The 19234-nt window shown below is 43.9% G+C and overlaps 1 protein-coding gene across 1 annotated transcript in view; it reads right to left on the bottom strand.

Annotated features, from left to right (window-relative positions):
* Nucleotides 1–17735, bottom strand: part of CHMP4B (charged multivesicular body protein 4B) — a 37676-nt gene extending 19941 nt beyond the window's left edge. Inside the window, exon 1 of the mRNA XM_081097955.1 lies at nucleotides 17402–17735. Within this exon, the coding sequence (XP_080954081.1) occupies nucleotides 17402–17591 (190 nt within the window). The 5' untranslated portion in view covers nucleotides 17592–17735. The remainder of the gene's footprint in view (nucleotides 1–17401) is intronic.
* Between the last annotated feature and the right edge of the window lie 1499 nt (nucleotides 17736–19234).

Here is a 19234-nt window from a genome sequence, read left to right as displayed (position 1 = left end):
GTAGGTATATACATTTGTGAAAATTCACTGAGCTGTAGCCCTGGCCTGTGTGACTCAGTTGGCTGGGTGTCATCCTGTGCACTGAAAAGCTACTGGTTTGACTTGCAGTCAGGGCACATGCCCCAGTTGCGAGCTCAGTCCCCAGTGTGGAGCGTGCAGGAGGCAGCTGATCAATGTCTCTCTCTCATCAATGTTTCTCTCTCTTTCCCTCTCCCTTCCTCTCTAAAATCAATAAAAAAATACTTTAAAAAAAAACTTTTAACAAATTCACTGAGCTGTACACTTAAGAACTGTCTGCCTTACTATAAATAACTTATACCTCAATTAAAAAAACAAACAAAAAACAAGAAGCATGAAAAATTAAGTATTTATACACCAACTCTTTCCTACGTCTCTTTATAGACTTCCTAGTCCTCCCTAGAGTGCTATAAAAAGGGTAAAAAGTGGGAATTATTCTGAACCCTTGTACACACAGCCCCAGGGAACGGGAAAAGACAATCTGGTTACACAGAGACTCAGGAATGTAGCAACAACAAGACCCTGGAGTTTATGACCCTCCACCCAGCCTGTGCCAGTCCACCAAACCACCAACAGCCAGTTATAACTCAAAAGAAAACAACCCCCCAAAATAGCAACTGTTTGCTCCGTCTCTCCTGTCAGCTGGTTTTTTGCATGGCAACTTTAATTTTATTTTCAAAACCATTATGGCAGGACTGTGAACATGCCACCAGTGTCTACTGAGAAGCAATGAGGCAGCAGAACTCACTGGAATGAGGATGTAGAAACCATGGGTCTAGTCCCAGGTTTGCCTTCATGAGCTGTGACATTTAAAATATATATCTATTTCTTAATTTTTAAAAATTCCTCACCTGAGGATATTTATTTATTTACTTATTTAATATATTTTTGTTGATTTCAGAGAGGAAGGAAGAGGGATAGAAACATCAATAATAAGAAAGAATCATTGATTGCTGCCTTCTGCATGCTCTGCACTGGGAATCAAGCTTGAAACTGGGCATATGCACTGACCAGGAATTGAACCATGACCTTCTGGTTTATAGGTCGATGCTCAACCATTAAACGACACCAGCCAGGCTGTTCACTGATTTTAGAGAGAAAAGAAGGGAGAGAGAAATATTGATGAAAGAGAAAAACACTGATCAGTTGCCTCCCGACAGGGGAATTGAACCCAAAACCTAGGCATGTGCCCTGACCGGAAATTGAACCTGTAACGTTTTTGGAAAACAGAACAATGCTCCAACTAATCAGGCTAAGGCTGGGACTTGAGGTTTTAAAGACCTTAATTTAGAACCCAGTGGGTAAATGTCTTCCATATTCCTAAAATGCTTAGCTGCTCATAGTGGCACCAGGATTCACACTAAGCACAAGAGGCCTTTCCAGAGAAGCCCACTGCTTTCCCCAAGACTACCAGCATCATCTTCAATCACCATCCTAAAGAGCAGATTTAATTAAAGTGATTCAAGTCAGACCAGCCCTTAGCAGTTGGTTCCTTTCTCTATTCTGCTCATAGGAGACAAATGGTCTGCATCCTGTGTCCCAAAGGTGGGTCTGTGAGGAAGTCAAGTCCTGCCACAAGGAAACACTCCCAGGATGCTTAACTGGTCACTACTGAGTTTTTGTCCAGCAGAGCTTGAGCCTGCTCAGCCCCAGCAGAAATCTGTAACTCTGGTTTGCTAAAAGTCTGGCAGTCAAATCAGAGGCAGGCTACTGACCCAAACGAGGCTCAGACATCAGGACAGATCCCCTCCAGCATCTGTGTTGCTTGCTTGGAAAAAGGCTCAGGGAATCCACTAAAAACCATTAATCAGCTCTGGTCTCTGAACCAGGGAATCAAAATGGAAAAAATGTCCAGCACCTTCTACAAAACAGTCTGTGGCTGCTCTCAGCTTTTACAAAGAGGAGGGATGTACCCAAGTTGTTAACAGACAAAATGAATGCTGAGCTGCTCCATCTTTTTATGCAGCAAAACTGCCTGGAGCATACCTGGTTCTCTGGTGGGTTACTGTACAGTGGACACTTGTTGACTCAGAGAATGTTAGAGCAGGAACAAATCTTAGCGTTCATGCAATCCATCGTTCTCATTTTACTGTCAATAAAACAAAAGCCCAGAGTTGGGAAGACGCTTGCCCAAAGACAGCAGTTCACAGTCAGAACTAGAACCAGGGTACAGTATCTCTAAGTCCTAGAGCTCTGTCTGACCATCCTGGGTGATGGAAGGAGCACCCAGAGAATGGGAAAGCCAACAGGAAACTGGAAGCTCAGGAAAAAAGGGGTGGAGTTCCTTTTCAGATTTTTGTGATTAAGATAGCAGATAGAGTCTGGGCTGAACCTAATGTATGACCTCAGAAACACAGGTCCTTGTCATCAGCTAAGGGAAATAACTAGCGCGCGCAATCGCGCTCTCTCTCTCTCTCTCTCTCTCTCTCTCTCTCTCTCTCTCGGATCAAAGATAAACATGAAGAGAAGATTAAATAATCTCAAAGATCACAACTAACTGACTTAGTCAGCCAGGCACTAAGAGGAAACGTACAGTATTGAGACAGCCAAGAACCTGATTAATGAGGTTGGGTCAAGCCAATTTAAATAGGGAAGATGTGTCTGCTTACCTTCAGCATGTAACCTGATATACTCACTAAATTCAATCTCACATCGATCCCTCCGTTTGGGAATCCAGGGCCTCCTCAGAGAAGCCACAGCCTACCTTTTCAACTTTCACTTGACCTGAGCCACCACTACTCCTCAACCATACTCCATAATCCTCCCATCCCTCACACACACACAACATATGCTAATCTTGGCTCCCACAATCCCCCTGGCTGGAATGGCCCACCCACCCCTTCCTCTGTCCCAATCCTGCTCATCTGTGTTCCATCATCTATGTCCCATACAGACCCTTCACATGGACTCTTGCACAGTGGGCACTCAAAATGTTGGCTGAATTGAGTGGAACTTAATCCAGCAACCCTTTTCCTTTTCTCACCATCATCTGATAGAAGTGAACAGCCCTATCCTGGAATGCCAACCAGAGTCCCAGCTCCTAAACCTGGGAGTAGCTGGCTCTCTTTCAGAGACAATTTGTGTGGTCTGGCCTCTCTGCCGCTTACCTCTGAAATAAGAATAATAGTACCCTAGCTGCTTTGGCTCAGAGGTTAGAGCGTTGGCCCGGGGACTGAAGGGTCATGGATTTCATTCCAGGTCAAGAGCACGTACCTTGGTTATAGGCTCCATCCCTGCCCCCATCTGGGTGTGGGGGATGCAACCAATCCATGTGTCTCACATGGATGTTTCTCTCTCTTCTGTCTATTCCCCACACCTCCACTCTCTAAAAATCAATGAGAAAAAAATATCCTCGGGTGAGGATTAACAAAAAAAATTGAGAGAAAGAGAGAGAGAGAGAGAGAGAGAGAGAGAGAGAGAGAGAGAGAGAGAGAAATAGTACTTGTTAGAGAAGCTAAGTGCTTTGAGATGAGAGGCTCTGGAAACAGATTCTCAAGTTCAAGGCCATGAGTTTAAACTCCCCTTAGACACATGCACCATTTACCAACTAATGCTAGGAACTGAAAGTTTGTTTCCAACCAATGCTTCTTCTTTTATCACAAATGCCCTAGAGTATAGCTGTTGAGGGAGCTACACTGAGGACTCCAGATAGCCTGTTGGCTTTTTATTTCCACAGAGTGTGGAGATTTCCATCGAGTGTGGAGATAGTTCATGGTTTCAAGAAAAGCCCAGAGTTTCAGGCTTGCTATTCTCTAAAATCTCATGGTATAATGCACCAATTCATTCCCAACCTATGGGCTGTGAGCCCATTGGGTTCATAGTTATCACTCCACTGCTCTGTATATGTGGACACCCAGTGCACTGCCTGTGTACCACATGACAAATATATATATCACACAAAAATAAAAACAGCTACCACGTGGCCACCTACTACCATTCATGTCAGACACAGTCCTAGGATAGAGAAACAAATAGTGGGTATTCAATAAATACTGGTTGAAGAGATGTCTGCAGCCACCACCCCAATAGCAGTGTTTGGAGACATTTTTGGTTGTCAAAACTGGAGAGGGGATGCTATGGACATCTAGTGAGTAGAGGTTAAGGATGCTGCTAAACATCCTGCAATGCACAGGACAGCCTCCCACAACAAAGAATTATCCAGTCCATAATATCAATAGTGCCAAGGTGGAGAAACACTGCTCTAGAGGCCATTGAGAAAACTAGCTTATTGTGGTGAAAGAAATGGAAACCAGGCTGGGAAATACACAAGCTAATGGTGTCGCAGACTGTAAATAAATTAATACAGTGAAATAAATTAATACAGTGGTCTCTCTGGCACTAGTCCCACTGTATATAAGATGAGCCAGTCACTCTAAGGACCCCCAACCTTGTCCTCCTTAACCTGGCCCATACCCATTACGGACACATAGCCTTGTTGAAGCTGGCAAGGGAATCTGAGACTGAGCATTAATAAGAGGGATGCAGAACAATGTAGAAAAGCACTAGGCTGGGAGCCTAAAGAAGGGCTCTAGCTTTGACAGTCCCTAGGAAAACCACTTAATTGCTTTGAGCCTTACTTTCCTCCCCTACAAAATGGGGTTAAAAATCACACCCTGCTCTTTCTAACTAACAAAGCTTCTCCAAGTTTCAAAGAAGATCATGTATGTGGAAGTGCTTTGTAAGCCATAAAACCCTGTACAAATGTGAAGTATTTCCCTGCAGAATAACAGGCATTCACACTGTGGAGGGAATATTATAAAAATTGATTTCCAATGGCAGATTTTGTCCATTGATAAGTTATAAGCACTAAAGGCTATAGAGTCTTGGTCCCATGAGAACATCAAAGATACCAGAACCCACTGTGATACAGCCTACCTCACAATGCCCAAGGCTCCTGGGTGAGTGCTATGATTCATATAATTCAAACCTCACCTTTATCATCTCTAAAGCATGGGGGTGAGGTGTAATACCACTTAATGCAAGGGGTTGTTGAAAAAAATCAAAAGTGATCAAGGTTTTAAAGTGCATGGCATTTCCCAAAGATAGAGGAAGGTTTTCATTTTCTGAAGATTTTTCTCCTGAAAAAAATTTTTTTTACTTTAAAATATAACTTTCTTAGAATGATGAAACAATTTAAGAAAAGGTGTTCCTACTCTGCCATCTGTCCATTATACCTCCAAAATTACCTCTCAAATCTAAGCATGAGAAGAGCTGTCTGCAGCCACCAGCCCAATAGCCTGTCTGCTAAGAACAAAAGCTGAATGCCAGGCTGATAGTTCCTTCCTTGGACATGGTCAGAGAAGGCTACCGGAGCCCACTACAACTCAACAACCAAATCTACTCCAGACTTGCTAAGCAACCTGCAACCACTTACTACCCAGTGTGCAAGATTCTAAAGGGAAAAAATGCTCTGGAGAGGGGAAAGCAACTGATCAACCTGATGGAGAATTAAGAAACTAGCAATCATTTGAGATTTAAATGTCACCCTTGTCAGTCAACGTTTCCAAGTCTAATAAATTCTGGGAACACTGAAATGATCAAACTCCTCACCCTAATGGGAGTCTTCCAGGTGGCTATGTCTGAGTAGCAACCCCTCTCTTCAAACCTCTCCAGAGAACAGCAGCCAGGCTACACACATGTACAAATCGTATTTTTGCTTTTACAACTATCAGTCTTACAAAGATTACAAACAAGCAACTTACAGTTCTTGCATACGCAGATAGTAGAGAATCCACTCCTCAGGTTTATTAGTCCCTACCTTCTTTTGCCGGATGTAGACAAAGCAAATGTGTAATAATTATCAGAATAAGCTGTACTTTAAACTTAGTATTCTAAAGCTAATTATTTTATGACTAACCTAAGCCAAGCATTTATTCATTCTTATATTCCCCCCCCCCCCCCCCCCCCCCGCCCACTGCCAAGTACTTCGGTTTGATTCCTGGTCAGGGCACATGCCCAAGTTGTGGGTTCATCCTGCTCAGGGTGCTTACAGGAGACAACCAATCTCTCTCTCTCTCTCTCTCTCTCTCTCTCTCTCTCTCTCTCTCTCAAAAACAAACAAACAACACCAAAAAAAAAAAAACCCACACCAAAAAACAAAGCACAAAAACATATTTAAAAATAAATAAATAAAAAAAAATAAAAAACAAAAGTACTGCATGTATTTCCATGTTCCTGGTTTTTCTTTCTCAAAAACATTTCCTATTAAATCAACTTCAAGCATTCATACATTTTGAGCTCCCTTCTGCTCTAATATTCTAGAATTCTCCAAAATACCTATTTACTAAAACACAGATTTAAACAATACACACACTCCACTGTATATCCTATGCTCTGAATTCTTAATATGCTTCTAGAACAGATCACACTGTATCCTGATTACATATGTTTACTTGTCTGTCACTCTATATGAGCATCTCAGAGGCAATGACCTGTCTTCATCTGCATTTACCCGGTAAACTAGCACAGTATCTGGCACACAGCTCAAGATAACATATACTTATCAATCAAGTATATGAAGCAAGTTTCTAGCTACCTTCTTTAAAAATGGACCATCTGAAATGAAATGTGAATTTCTATCTATGCAGCACTAAGACCAAAAAATAAATAAATAAATTGGAATCTCAACATCAGAGTCCCTAAACAGTACACAATATCCAATCTGTTTCAAAATCTTAGTTTCCTTTTCTCAAATACACTACTCTTTATGCAACACAGCTAGATGAAAGCAATGTTCTTTTGCAATTTCCAGTTGTAACTCTAGATCTGAGGTGATGTCACATACCAACATGAGTATTTACACCCAACCTCTACCTCATCCCATAACTGCCTACTTCTTTAAGGACTAATGGAAAGAATCACATTGTCACCCCCAACCCTAAACTGTGGCAATTGCTCCCTCCTTCAAATCTCCACAAAGCTCCATTTAGGGTGCTCCTGTGGGTGGTACTTACAGCCAGCTTTGGACTTTAATTACTCCTATCCTGGGTTTATCCCCATACCAAGAGCCTCCTGAGAACGTGGTTGTAGGGCAGGGCCTCACACCTGGGCCTGCTTTGGGACTCAGAGCCTCCTAGCTCAGCAAACTCAACTGCCCTGAGTGTTCAATGGGAGATGTCCTCAGCAGTCTGTGCCAAGCCCCCTGAGCAACCTGGTGCTTACCGCCTGTTTGCTTGTGTTATTGGGGGTGGGGGGGGGGGGGGATGTGTTATTTTTTTTTGGTTCAAGGCTGAAAAGAAGACAATGCACTTTGCTGGATTTTAACCCAATTAGGAATCCCTGCTCAAAAATTCACTATCACCCCAAAATCCAGAAAAAAATGTCATCTTATAGAATTGAAGAGGGCAAGTTTAACGATGGAATGTCTTGCTTTATCATCCCACCTAACTTCTCTCCCCTATCTGAGAAGCTATTTGTGATAACTTTTTTCTCTTAGAGAGAGAGCCACAGATCTGTTTGCTGTAGGACCCATTGGGCCAGGAAATCCACATGGCATCTCAGATGGCTCCTAGAACAGAACAGGCACTCAACAGAACACCTGTCCCTCCTGCTGTAGAAAACTTGGTATAGCAGAACAGTAGCAATATCATATAAACACACTAGGAAAAAGCCATTAAACAAGGAAATTAGGACTCTTCAAAAAATCATTTCTGGTGCCTGGCTGACCTAGGAACCAGGAGGTTGTGGTTCAATTCCCGGTCAGGGCACGATTCCCAGTGTGGGGCGTGCAGGAGGCAGCAGTGATTCTCTCACATCGTTGATGTTTCTGTCTCTCTTTGCCGCTCCCTTCCTCTCTAAAATCAATAAAAATTTATTTTAAAAATAATTTCTAGTAGAAAAAGATATAACTTTAAAAAAGGCATTTCCTAGCCCCTACCCCTGTGGTTCTTAAGACATTCAACACAAGCCTTGCTAGTTGGAAATTCTTTCTTTACTAACTGGTTCCCCCCCACCAGGCAGTAATGCTCCCTGAGGATGGGAACTTTCTCTAACTTACTACTGGGGTTGCCAGTGGATCTTCATGACAGAACACATAACTGAATGTCTGCCAGTCACCCAAATGACTGTCGTCTTTCATGAAGGAGGCTGTTACCCAATCAGTAGGACATTTGCTTCAAGTTTTTTTTCAAGAAGGGGAAGATGAACTTCTACTAAATCGTCCTTCTTCCGAGGCCTCGTCAGATTTTGAGGTAACTGAAGGTATCTGGGAATAAGGTGAGCTGGATAAGAGTTTAGTCTTTGAGCAGCAAGAAAAAGTGAGCAAATTGATCAGGGAGACAGCATCTTCACTGTCCGGGAATGAATACTGGCCTGGTCCTGTGAAAAATGCCCAACATTCTCACTTAATCCCTACAATAACTATAAAGAAGTGTCTCTGCCGAAACCGGTTTGGCTCAGTGGATAGAGCGTCGGCCTGCGGACTGAAAGGTCCCAGGTTCAATTCCGGTCAAGGGCATGTACCTGGGTTGCGGGCACATCCCCAGTAGGAGATGTGCAGGAGGCAGCTGATCGATGTTTCTCTCTCATCGATGTTTCTAACTCTCTATCTCTCTCCCTTCCTCTCTGTAAAAAGTCAATAAAATATATTTAAAAAAAAGAAAAAAAAAAAAAGAAGTGTCTCTCAAACTTTAATGTGCATACAAAGACCTGGGGAATCTCATAAAAATGGAGGTTCTGCTTCAGAAGGTCTTGGGGGGCCTGAAATTATGCATTTCTAACAACTTCCCAAATGCTCCCACAGACCACACTTTGAGTAGCAAAGTTGTATAGTATCCTGTTTTTGCAGTCGAAGAAGCTGGTGCTCAGAAATATGAGACTTGCCCCAGATCACAAAAGTAGGAAGTAGCAGAGGTGAAATGTAAACTCAGGTCTTCTGATCCCAACCCAACACCTTTTCTACCATACCATACCATACCATACCATACCATACCATACCACTAACCTTTTGAGCTAAACAGTCACAACCACAGAGATGTATAGTTTTTGTGAATTCCTCAAATAAGCCTTCTAGCCAGCTTTGCCCTGTAAGGAAGAAGGAGGAGATAGAGCTAGAAATATCAGCTATGAAAGAATCAAAACCAGCCAGCTGCTCTTATTAAGAACTTCAATCCTTCAATCTTTCAGCTAAGACTCCTGAAGAAGAACCAAACAAACTTTAGGGGCTGCTAGATACTCATTCCTTTACTAATAAAAGGCCACTGCAAAATATAACTGCTTTTCAAAAGAAAAACAACTGTCTCAGTGATATGGGAATTACACAGAACCAAATTAAATCCTAAACAAATGGCTAGACCTGCGTGTTCTGGGCTATGCTGTTCAGGCCTTGGCTGGACTATTCTGAGTATTCACTCTACACCTTAAAAGCAACAATGATGAGCAGGAGAATATCCAGGGGAGGATAACAAGGAAAGAACAGAAACACCAGGCAACAGAGTAGTCAATGCAAGAGAGAAGATCTGTCTTAGGGAAGTGCAGGCTTGAGACATAAGCACCATCTTCCCTGATCATTCCTGTCAAAGGAGTATTAGACCTGTTCTGAGGTCCCAAGAAGCAGAATGAGCAACCTCTTTTCCCAACACTGTCTATGTCCGAGCTCAGAATTGCCCCCTCCATGCTTCTAACTCCAGATCCCACCTTCTTGCCACCTCCCAAGCTGCTTCTATGGAGCTACCACCCCAATCTGAACTGGAGGTAGGCACTACAGGAAGACAGATCTGTTCCAAATAAGAAAGGCGATTTTATAGTCAGTGTCCAAAGACAGACTATGCTGTAGTGTAGGAGGATGGAGCATCTAATATAAATCCCATCAGCAGAGAGGTTCAATCAGAGGTTAATCCCTTGGCAGGAATACTGCAAAGGGAATTTGGGCAATGGATGGGTGGCTGGGTGAGATGAACTTGCCAACCCTCAGAGATGAATTAATCTCTTCCTGCTGCGTTTTCCTCTAACATTTCATTTACACACTTACCACAACTTGCCTTTTACCAGTTACTTGTACGTGTGTGTGTTCTTCACTGAATTGTGAGCCCTTATAGCAGTGGTTCTCAACCTTCCTAATGCCGAGACCCTTTAATACAGTTCCTCATGTTGTGGTGACCTCCAATTTCATTTTTACAAATTGAACATAATTACAGCATAGTGATTAATCACAAGAACAATATGTAATTATGTATGTGTTTTCCGATGGTCTTAGGCGACCCCTGTGAAAGGGTCGTTCGACCCCCGAAAGGGGTCGCGACCCACAGGTTGAGAACCGCTGCCTTATAGGGAGAAGTAGGGACTCAGCCATCTTTATATCACCTTTGTGCCTAAGACTATACCTGGGAAACTAAGGACATTTATGTCCCTCCTTTGTGCCAGGCACTCTGCTAGGCACTTTACGTATATCAACTTATTCCATATCTTTATAAGAACCCTAAGAATTATTGTTATTCCTTTTTACAGATGGGAAAATTGAAACTTAGAGTAAATAACTGCCAAGGTACTGTTCGTGAGTGGTTAAGCTGGCATTCAAATGGAGAAATATTTGCCTACACCATACATTATGCTGCCTCCCTCCTAGAAAGAACTCAGTAAACATCTGCTGACTTGAGACAAATACCTTAAAAACAGGGCAGTACTATATCTAACTAGGGCTGTAGTTTGTTTCCTATTATGATGCTTAAATTTTTCTTCTAAGTATAGCCATCCATCCTCAAAATGAGCAATATAAAGTTGTTTTGTTTGAATATCCTCTGTCTCACTTTTTAAAAGACAGTGATATAGTCCTAGCCAGTTTGGACCAGTGGATAGAGCGTTGGCCTGCGGATTGTAGGGTCTCAGGTTCGAATCCGGTTGGGGGCACATGCCCGGGTTGCGGGCTCAATCCCCAGTTGGGAGTGTGCAGGAGGCAGCCGATTGGTAATTTCTCTCATCACTGATGTTTCTATCTCTCTCTCCCTCTCCCTTCCTCTTTGAAATCAATAAAAGTATATTTAAAAAATTAAAAAATAAAAGACAATGGTATAGCACAAAACAATCTTGGGCAAGAGGACTCTGTTTTCATAAACCCTTCACACCCAAAAGAACTCCTAAGGCCCCAAGGGCTCCATCCCTCCTCCTAGTGGGCTGCGGCTCCATTTCAGGGCTCTGGACCATTGTAAACAAAGCAGCTCCTGGCTTTCTGCCTCAGAGATGTACACTCACACACATGCTCAAAGGCCTCATTCTCCACACTCAAAAGTTCCCTGAATATAACAGTCCAACTCAAAGATCCTCACATTTAGCTAAACTTCTAAACAAAATCTATCTTGAATTTTAAATCACATTATAAACCCACTGGCAGGCACTTTAAAAATATTTAATCTCCCTGCCAAATGAGGTCAAAAAAAAAAAAATTATCATTTGAATCAAAGGCCCCAGCACGTTTGGACAGTCAACACATAAGGCCTCTCTGATATTCCATCTGTCTTAAGAAGTAAACCAAACCCAATCTAGCCAACCATTTCTTGAAACAAGAAACTTAAGTGTCACCAAGGGAAATTCCCACTGCTCAGTTCCCCAGGTGGGTTTCAGGTTTTCCATCCCTGGGCTTCTGGGAGAGGAGATCCTATTGGCATATCCACCATTTAAGATGCTGTGATTTTCCACCTGTCAGAATGGTTATCATCAACAAATCAACAAACAACAAGTGCTGGCGAGGATGCAGAGAAAAAGGAACCCTCGTGTACTGCTGGTGGGAATGCAGACTGGTGCAACCACTGTGGAGAACAGTATAGAGTTTCCTCAAAAAACTAAAAATGGGACTCCCCTTTGACCCAGTGATTCCCCCTTCTAGGAATATATTCCAAGAAACAAGAAACACCAATCAGAAATGATATATGCACCCCTATGTTCATAGCAGCACAATTTACAATAGCTAAGATTTGGACACACCCTAAGTGCCCATCAGCAGATGAGTGGATTAAAAAACAGTGGTACATCTACACAATGGAGTACTACACTGCTATAAAAAGGAAGGAACTAAAAAAAAAAAAGGAAGGAACTCCTACCACTTGCAACAGCATGGATGGACCTGGAGAGCATTATGCTAAGCGAAATAAGCCAGTCGGAGAAAGACAAATATAACATAATCTCACTCATTTATGGAATATAATGAACAACATAAACTGATGAACAAAAACAATCCAGAGACAGAGAAGCATTGATCAGACGGTCAAACCTCAGAGGGAGGGTGGAGGTAAGGGGGAGAGAGCAACCAAAGGACTTGTATGCATGCATATAAGCATAACCAGTGGACACAGACACCAGGGGAGTGAGGGCAAGAGGGGGGATAAGGACACATATCTAATACCTTAAACAATAAAAAAAAATTTTAATGAATTTATTGGAGAGTTTTAGAGCTCAATAAAATGTTTGACTATTGAAGTAAAAAAAAAAGATGCTGTGATTTTCAACCTGATACCTTGATTCCAGAGAACCAAAAGCCACATTCACTATAAATTTAACTTAAGATATCTTCCCACATGCTAATGTTTTACAGCAACATTACTAAACATGAGAGCACCACCTGGCTCCAGCAATACGCAGACTTAATGAAGACATATTTCCGTGAGCTCCTGGCCTCTCTGCATCGATCAAGACATTTCCAGCTGAACCTAAATTAACCTGTAAATGAACTGATTTGCATCCATAAATCCAAAAGAAATGTACCATTGTAGTGTGTTTGAAATACCCAGTCTCCATTTCCCAATCTCATGCAATTTTCTTGTTAAACTAAATGATCCTTTCTATAAACTGTTTTCATCTTTAGTAAAACAGGACAAAAGGAAAATCTGAACCACCTAGAGTAGATACTTCATAACTAGTTACAGTGCCTTAAAAAGAAAAGAATCTCAGATATCTGATCAACCTTCTTAGGAAGAAAACCAACAGGAGATACCAAAAGAGACCCAAGTTTCAATGATTTTTATCATTTCACTTAGACTGCAATCCTGGTTTCCATCTAGTTCTCAGTGAAAGAACTTTTCCATTTTTAAAAAATATATTTTATTAATTTTTTACAGAGAGGAAGGGAGAGGGATAGAGAGTTAGAAACATCGATGAGAGAGAAACATCGATCAGCTGCCTCCTGCACACCCCCTATTGGGAATGTGCCCGCAACCAAGGTACATGCCCTTGACCGGAATCGAACCTGGGATCCTTCAATCCGCAGGCGGACGCTCTATCCACTGAGCCAAACCCGTTAGGGCGAACTTTTCCATTCTGATAATCAAACCCAAGCAGTCTGATTAACAAAAAGGAAAGTATACTTACTCAATATCCACAATGTGCTACACTCATTCATACGTTATCTTAGCTAATCCTCACCATATGGTCATGTGAGATGTATATCATTTCCACTTTGTAGAAAAGGAAAGTGATGACACTTAAGTCTCCTGGATGGCAGGGATCATGTCTAGTGTCTGTACATTCCTAGTACTGAGCTCCCAGCACTGAGTATGTGGCCTAAGACACAGTTTAAGAGCCTACCACATGCTTAAGAATGAATGCTTGACTAACAGAAAGGAAAAGAAATTTGGAAAAAATATTCAATCCAAATTTTGCTCTAAGCTTTTAACTGAAACCACTGCCTGGAACACACCTGCACACTGCAAATAATCTACTTGAGCTTCAGAGGTTTGTTTCAAAGGACAATCTATCATCTTTCTAATGTGTATGCCACAAAGATACCATCCACATTTGGCTATAAACTCCACAGGGCAGGGCCTGATCCTACTGAACTATTTTTCTCCCACTCAGCACCACACCTTGCACAGGAGGGCGTTTAGTGATCTGAGCAATGACAAAGGTCATGATGACGCCTTCAGCCATCATGAGAGTAAATAGAACACAAGATGCCCACAGCCACCAGAAGAACTAGTCTCTGAGTCATTACTTCCTGTCTCCAGCCTCATTTTCCTCTCTATGCAATGGGAATAACAAGAAAACACACTCACAAGATTGTTTTAATTAATTTAATAAATACTAAGCATTAATCACATGCCAGGCACTATGCTAGATGTGATAAACATTCATGCCTCATGGAACTCACAGTCTCAGTGGACCCTGTGAGACTCATATGAAAAAAAGGACTTTTACAAACTTCCAAGAACTATACTATTATGAAGTACTGCTCATCCCTGTGCTTCCCAACTTGGTTAATGGCATTACCCCCTAATCACTGTCCAAGCTCTAAACTTGGGAATTGTCCTCAACTCTCTCTCCTTCATCCTGCGCACAGTTCTAATCCATCACCAAGTCTCTTCTGATTGTCCTTCAAAAAAGTCTCTGTCATTTATCACTTCTCGTCTAGTTTTCCATGCTTCTACACTAGGCACTTTGTTCCTACCTGAATAAGTACAAGTCTTGTAATAATGATAATGGCAAGCAGTTATTGATCACTCACCATATGTCAGGCTTTGTATTAAGAGCTTTGCATGCATAACGTAATTTAATCCAATAAGGTAAATACTACTAACCTTATTTATAGATGAATCTGAGGTGCAGAGCAACCTACCCAAGGTGCACACAGCTAAGGCTCAAATCTATATCTATGAGATTCAACCCTTACCTGTTACTGGATCCCTGCCTCCAGTTCTTTCCTGGTTGGTCTACAGTCTTTCCGTTATGCTGCTGCTGGAGTGTTCTTTCAAAAATCCAAGCTGATCTGTATATTCTGGTTTAAGACAGCCAGTGGCTCCTCACCATCTCCAGGTTAAAGTCTGAAGGCCACAGGCCACTCCTGTGTTACCTATTTGTTGTCCCACCACACTCTCACAGCTCCCCAAATTCTTTGCTGACCCACCTCACATCTCCCTCTTCTGCAAAGCCTTTTTTGCCCTTCGCCTCCAGACAGAAACCTTCTCTTTAGCCTTGGCCCCAAATACGTACACACTCATGTTTCGGCACTGACAAGTATGTTTCTTTCCTTCTCTCTCTCTCTCTCTCTCTCTCTCTCTCTCTCTCTCTCACACACACACACACACACACACACACACATACCACACACATAACTCACACAAACTCAAACAAAACAAAACTACACACTTCCAATCCTGAGTCCCTGGAGGGCAGGCACAATGTATTTTCATCTCTGTTTCTCTAGGTCCCAGCACAGCATCAAGTCAGTAAGTGACTAAATGAGTGGTAAGGGGTGGCGTTAACACCTCACAGCACTATCCCAATAAGCAGATATGGCCTTTCCCCCAGAGGACGCTATAAAGAAGGGCAGTAGCTCCTGTCCTCTCAGGAAAACTCAAGATAGACTGCTTTCAGCAAAGTTATTACAACTGAGATTGGTGCTCCATAGTCTGCTGGGAGCCTCCCTCCAAGCCTCTTGAAAGCCAATTCAATCACCTCTGAAACAGCAGAAACTAAACTAGTAGCTTCAGACCAAAAGACCACTGGAGAATTGCACTGTGATGGGGGATGACGTAAAATGACGCCCTCCTGACCACCCTGAAACGAGCAAAGCATTCCCAAATGCAGACCAGTAAAAACAGTGCCTCTAATTACCATGAACAACAGAGGACCTTCCTGACTGAGAGTCATCCCCAAAAAAGCTAGAGACAGCAAAATCTGACCCTGTTCTCCATCTCCAGAGCTGCAACTGGAGTCTAGGCCACAGATGACTGCAACTGCCTTCTCACGGGTCTCCCTGCTCCCACCCTCACTCCCTCCACCAGTCTATTTTCCAAAGAGCAGCCAGATGGTGTTTTTAAAACCATTATCAATAATTTGGACAATTAGGACATGCATAACACCCTCCAACAGCTTTCCATCACTTGAAATAAACTCTTTCCAAACTCTTTACCAGGAAGTTCAAGGTCCGTCTACTCCCCACCCCCTTATTTCATACCACTCCCCCCTTCAATCACTACATTCTAGAAACCCAGGTCTTGTGTTTCTTAAAACAGGCCAACCTCTGGGCCTTTTCCTATGCTGTTCTCCGGGCCCAAAGGCCCCTCCCCTAGATTTTTCCAGAGCTGGTTCCTTCTCAAGAACAAATTTACCTTTTCAAAGAGGACTTCCCTGACCACTCTAACTACAGTGACACCCATTTCCACCCCATCACTCCCCATCAGTTACTTTTTCCCTACACATCACAACAAGACAATATTTTCTTGATTTATTTCCCTGTCTCTGTCTTCTCCCTCATTAGAGTGGAAGCTGTGTTTTGTTCACCCTATGAAAGCACACAAACTTCCAAAAGAATTGTAGACTATTGACAAAGGAACATCCTCAGGATGGGCTACTTTGTTCTTACGTTAAAACGAAGGAAACTTCTATTTAGCCCGTCCTATGTGCTGGGCACTGTAAATCCATAATCTTCCCTGACGGAAAGGTAAATTAACTAGTTCAAGGTCACAGGGCTAGGGACTGCCAGAGTTCAAGTTAAGTAACTTAGAGCTTCTCAGCCCCTCTCACCTTTGCCCCCTCTTAGGGGAAGGGTCTCAGACTACGTATGGTTCACTCTCATATTGCCATAGCAAGAAAAATTAAATGTCTACATTGCTTTACAATTATTAAAGCATTTCCACATTCACCTTACTTAAGAATATAAAGCAAATACAAAAAAGAAAAAAGAATATAAAGCTTTTACCCAGAAAGCCATACAAGTAAAGTGCCTCAAGGTTCAGTCCCGCTGCCCTTAACCACAGCAGTGGGGACTGGGGAGGAGTCCTGGCCAATGGAGGACTGGGATCGGTATTTCTGGTCTAGAGGGATGGGGAAGCGGTGAGTCACGGGGTGCAGGCTGGGCCTCTGTGAAACTCCGGGAAGACCTGGCTCCGAAGCACCAAGAAGCGAATCGCAGAGCTGGAAAGCACCCTAGGCCTCACGGAGGCAAAACCTTGGCGGACGGATGGGGCAAAATGAGACAAGAGGAAAAGTAACTTGCTCAAGTCCACTCAGCCAGCGAACAGAGCCGGAGCCGGCGTCTCCTCTCCCCCCGGCCCCTCTCCCCTCCGTCGAGGCGGCTTCTCAAGGGTAATTCTGAGTCAGAGGGTGGAAAGAGCCAAGGGCAGCTCATGGACTCCACAGAGGGGCAGGGGAAGGACCAGGAAAGGACAAGTGTTGGGGAATCGGCAGTCCCTGGGAAGGGTGGGCGAGGGCAGGCCAGAGGGAGGAGGAAAAGGCGGAAGAGAAACGAAAAGAGTGAGGGAGAAGTACAGTGTTGTGAGAACAGGGTCTGGAGGGGCCTGGGGGGAGAGCGCTTGGAATGAGAGCCTGATGCTCGGGGCGACACGGAAGGGAGTCTGACCCGGGAGATTCCGGGATCCGAGCAGATCCTGGTGCGCGTCTGACGAAGGTGGAGTCCGGGCCCGGGAACTGAGGGGAGTCTACCGGAGCCGGGCCGACTCACCTCGCTTGTTTTTGGTGCCGTGCTTCTTGGCGGCCGTCAGCTCCTGCTCGATCTTCTTCTCCAGAAATTCTTGCTTTTTACTTAGCATCTCCTCCGTGTCCCGCAGCCTCTGGATGGCCTCCTGGGGGGTCGGGCCGCCCTTGCCAGACTTTCCCCCTCCCGCCCCGAACAGCTTCCCAAATACCGACATGGTTGCTGCTCGCCGCGCCGGCCTGCGCCGTCCGCTCCGGCTCGGCTCGGCTCCGGCGCCCGCTCCCGGCCCAGCCGCTCCCTGCTGCCGCAGGCCTCTCCACCGCCTCCGCCCCGCAGCTGAGCCCGGCCGTGCCACCTCCCATAGGCCCCCACGCCCGGCTCCGCTGGCGTCAGGGCAACGCGCCGCCTACTACAACTCCCAGGGTGCAACGCGCCGACTGTGCCTCAAATACGATGAAGAGAGGCGCATGGCATGCCGGGAAGCTATAGTCTTCCGGCTTGAGGCGCTGGGTGACCCGTGTTGTTTGGTCTGTCTAGGGTTAAAGGGCGAGAGGGAATGCTGGGAAATGTAGTGCCCTTGGGAACCCACTCAGCAGGGGAAGAACAGAAAGAGAAAAAACTTTAAAAAAACCCACAACACTGTAACTAACATTATGCACATTCTGTGACCCAGGCATCGTGAAAAGTACTTTATATACATTATCACATTTAATTCTCACAAGCCTATGACAAATAATACTGTTCTGATTTCGTAGGTGAGTAACCAAGACTGAGAAATTGAGTGATTAACTATTTTAACTTATTAGTCCTGTCTTTGCATTTGCCGTTCCCTCTACCTGGAATACCTTTCTACTTTTTTTAAAAATATATTTTATTGATTTTTTACAGAGAGGAAGGGAGAGGGATAGAGAGTCAGAAACATCAATGAGAGAGAAACATTGATCAGCTGCCTCCTGCATACTCCCCACTGGGGATGTGCCGGCAACCAAGGTACATGCCCTTGACCAGAATCAAACCTGGGACCCTTGAGTCCGCAGGCCGACGCTCTATCCACCGAGCCAAACCAGTTAGGGCACCTTTCTACTTTTTATTCACCTAATAGGTTCTTTGAAATACTTTCTTGGGCAAGTTGCATCCTCTACCCTGTGTACCGCTCTCTTGTGGAAACTGTAAACCGAATAAGATAACAGGACCACCTTAAAGCTTATGTAGCTAGGAAATGGAAAGTGCTTACTTTTATCAAAATAAAAAATAAAAACGAAGAGACTTCAATCAAGCCATCTTATGGATATAATCACCCCTCCATATCCAAGCAATCTGCCCCTCATCCTCTTTTTTTTTAAAAAATCCTGAAGGATATGCTTGGAGAGAGAGGAAGTGGGGTGGGGGAAGAGAAACATCAATATGAGAGAGTAACATGGATTGGTTGCCTCCCATACACACAGGGACCAGGGATTGAACCTGCAACCTAGGTACGTGCCCTGACTGGGAATTGAATAAGCAACAGGAGGATGCTCCTACCAACTGAGCCACCTGGCCAGGGCCTCCTCCCCTCTTATCTAAGTCATGCTGCAACCAGGCACACAGGTAGCAAAACACTTGTTGGGCTTGAACCATGAGCCAAAGAATATATGAATAGGAAGACCCTGCTCTGACTGGTGTGATTCAGTTGAGATTCAGTTAGTTGAGCATTGTCCCATGTACCAAGAGGTTGCCAGTTCGATTCCTAGTCAGAGTTGGGGCTCAATCCCCATTAGAGGGCATGTGTATATTTCTCTCTCTCTCTCTCTCTCTCTCTCTCTCTCTCTCTCTCTCTCGGCCTTGGACCTGCTGGGAGGGTCTGGTTCAGCTAAGCCCTCT

Source organism: Myotis nattereri, assembly GCF_964212035.1.
Source record: "Myotis nattereri genome assembly, chromosome: 8".
In the NCBI taxonomy this organism is placed as follows: Eukaryota; Metazoa; Chordata; class Mammalia; order Chiroptera; family Vespertilionidae; genus Myotis; species Myotis nattereri.
The sequence above is the reverse complement of the archived record's forward strand: the minus strand, read 5'-3'. Positions and strand labels throughout refer to the sequence as shown.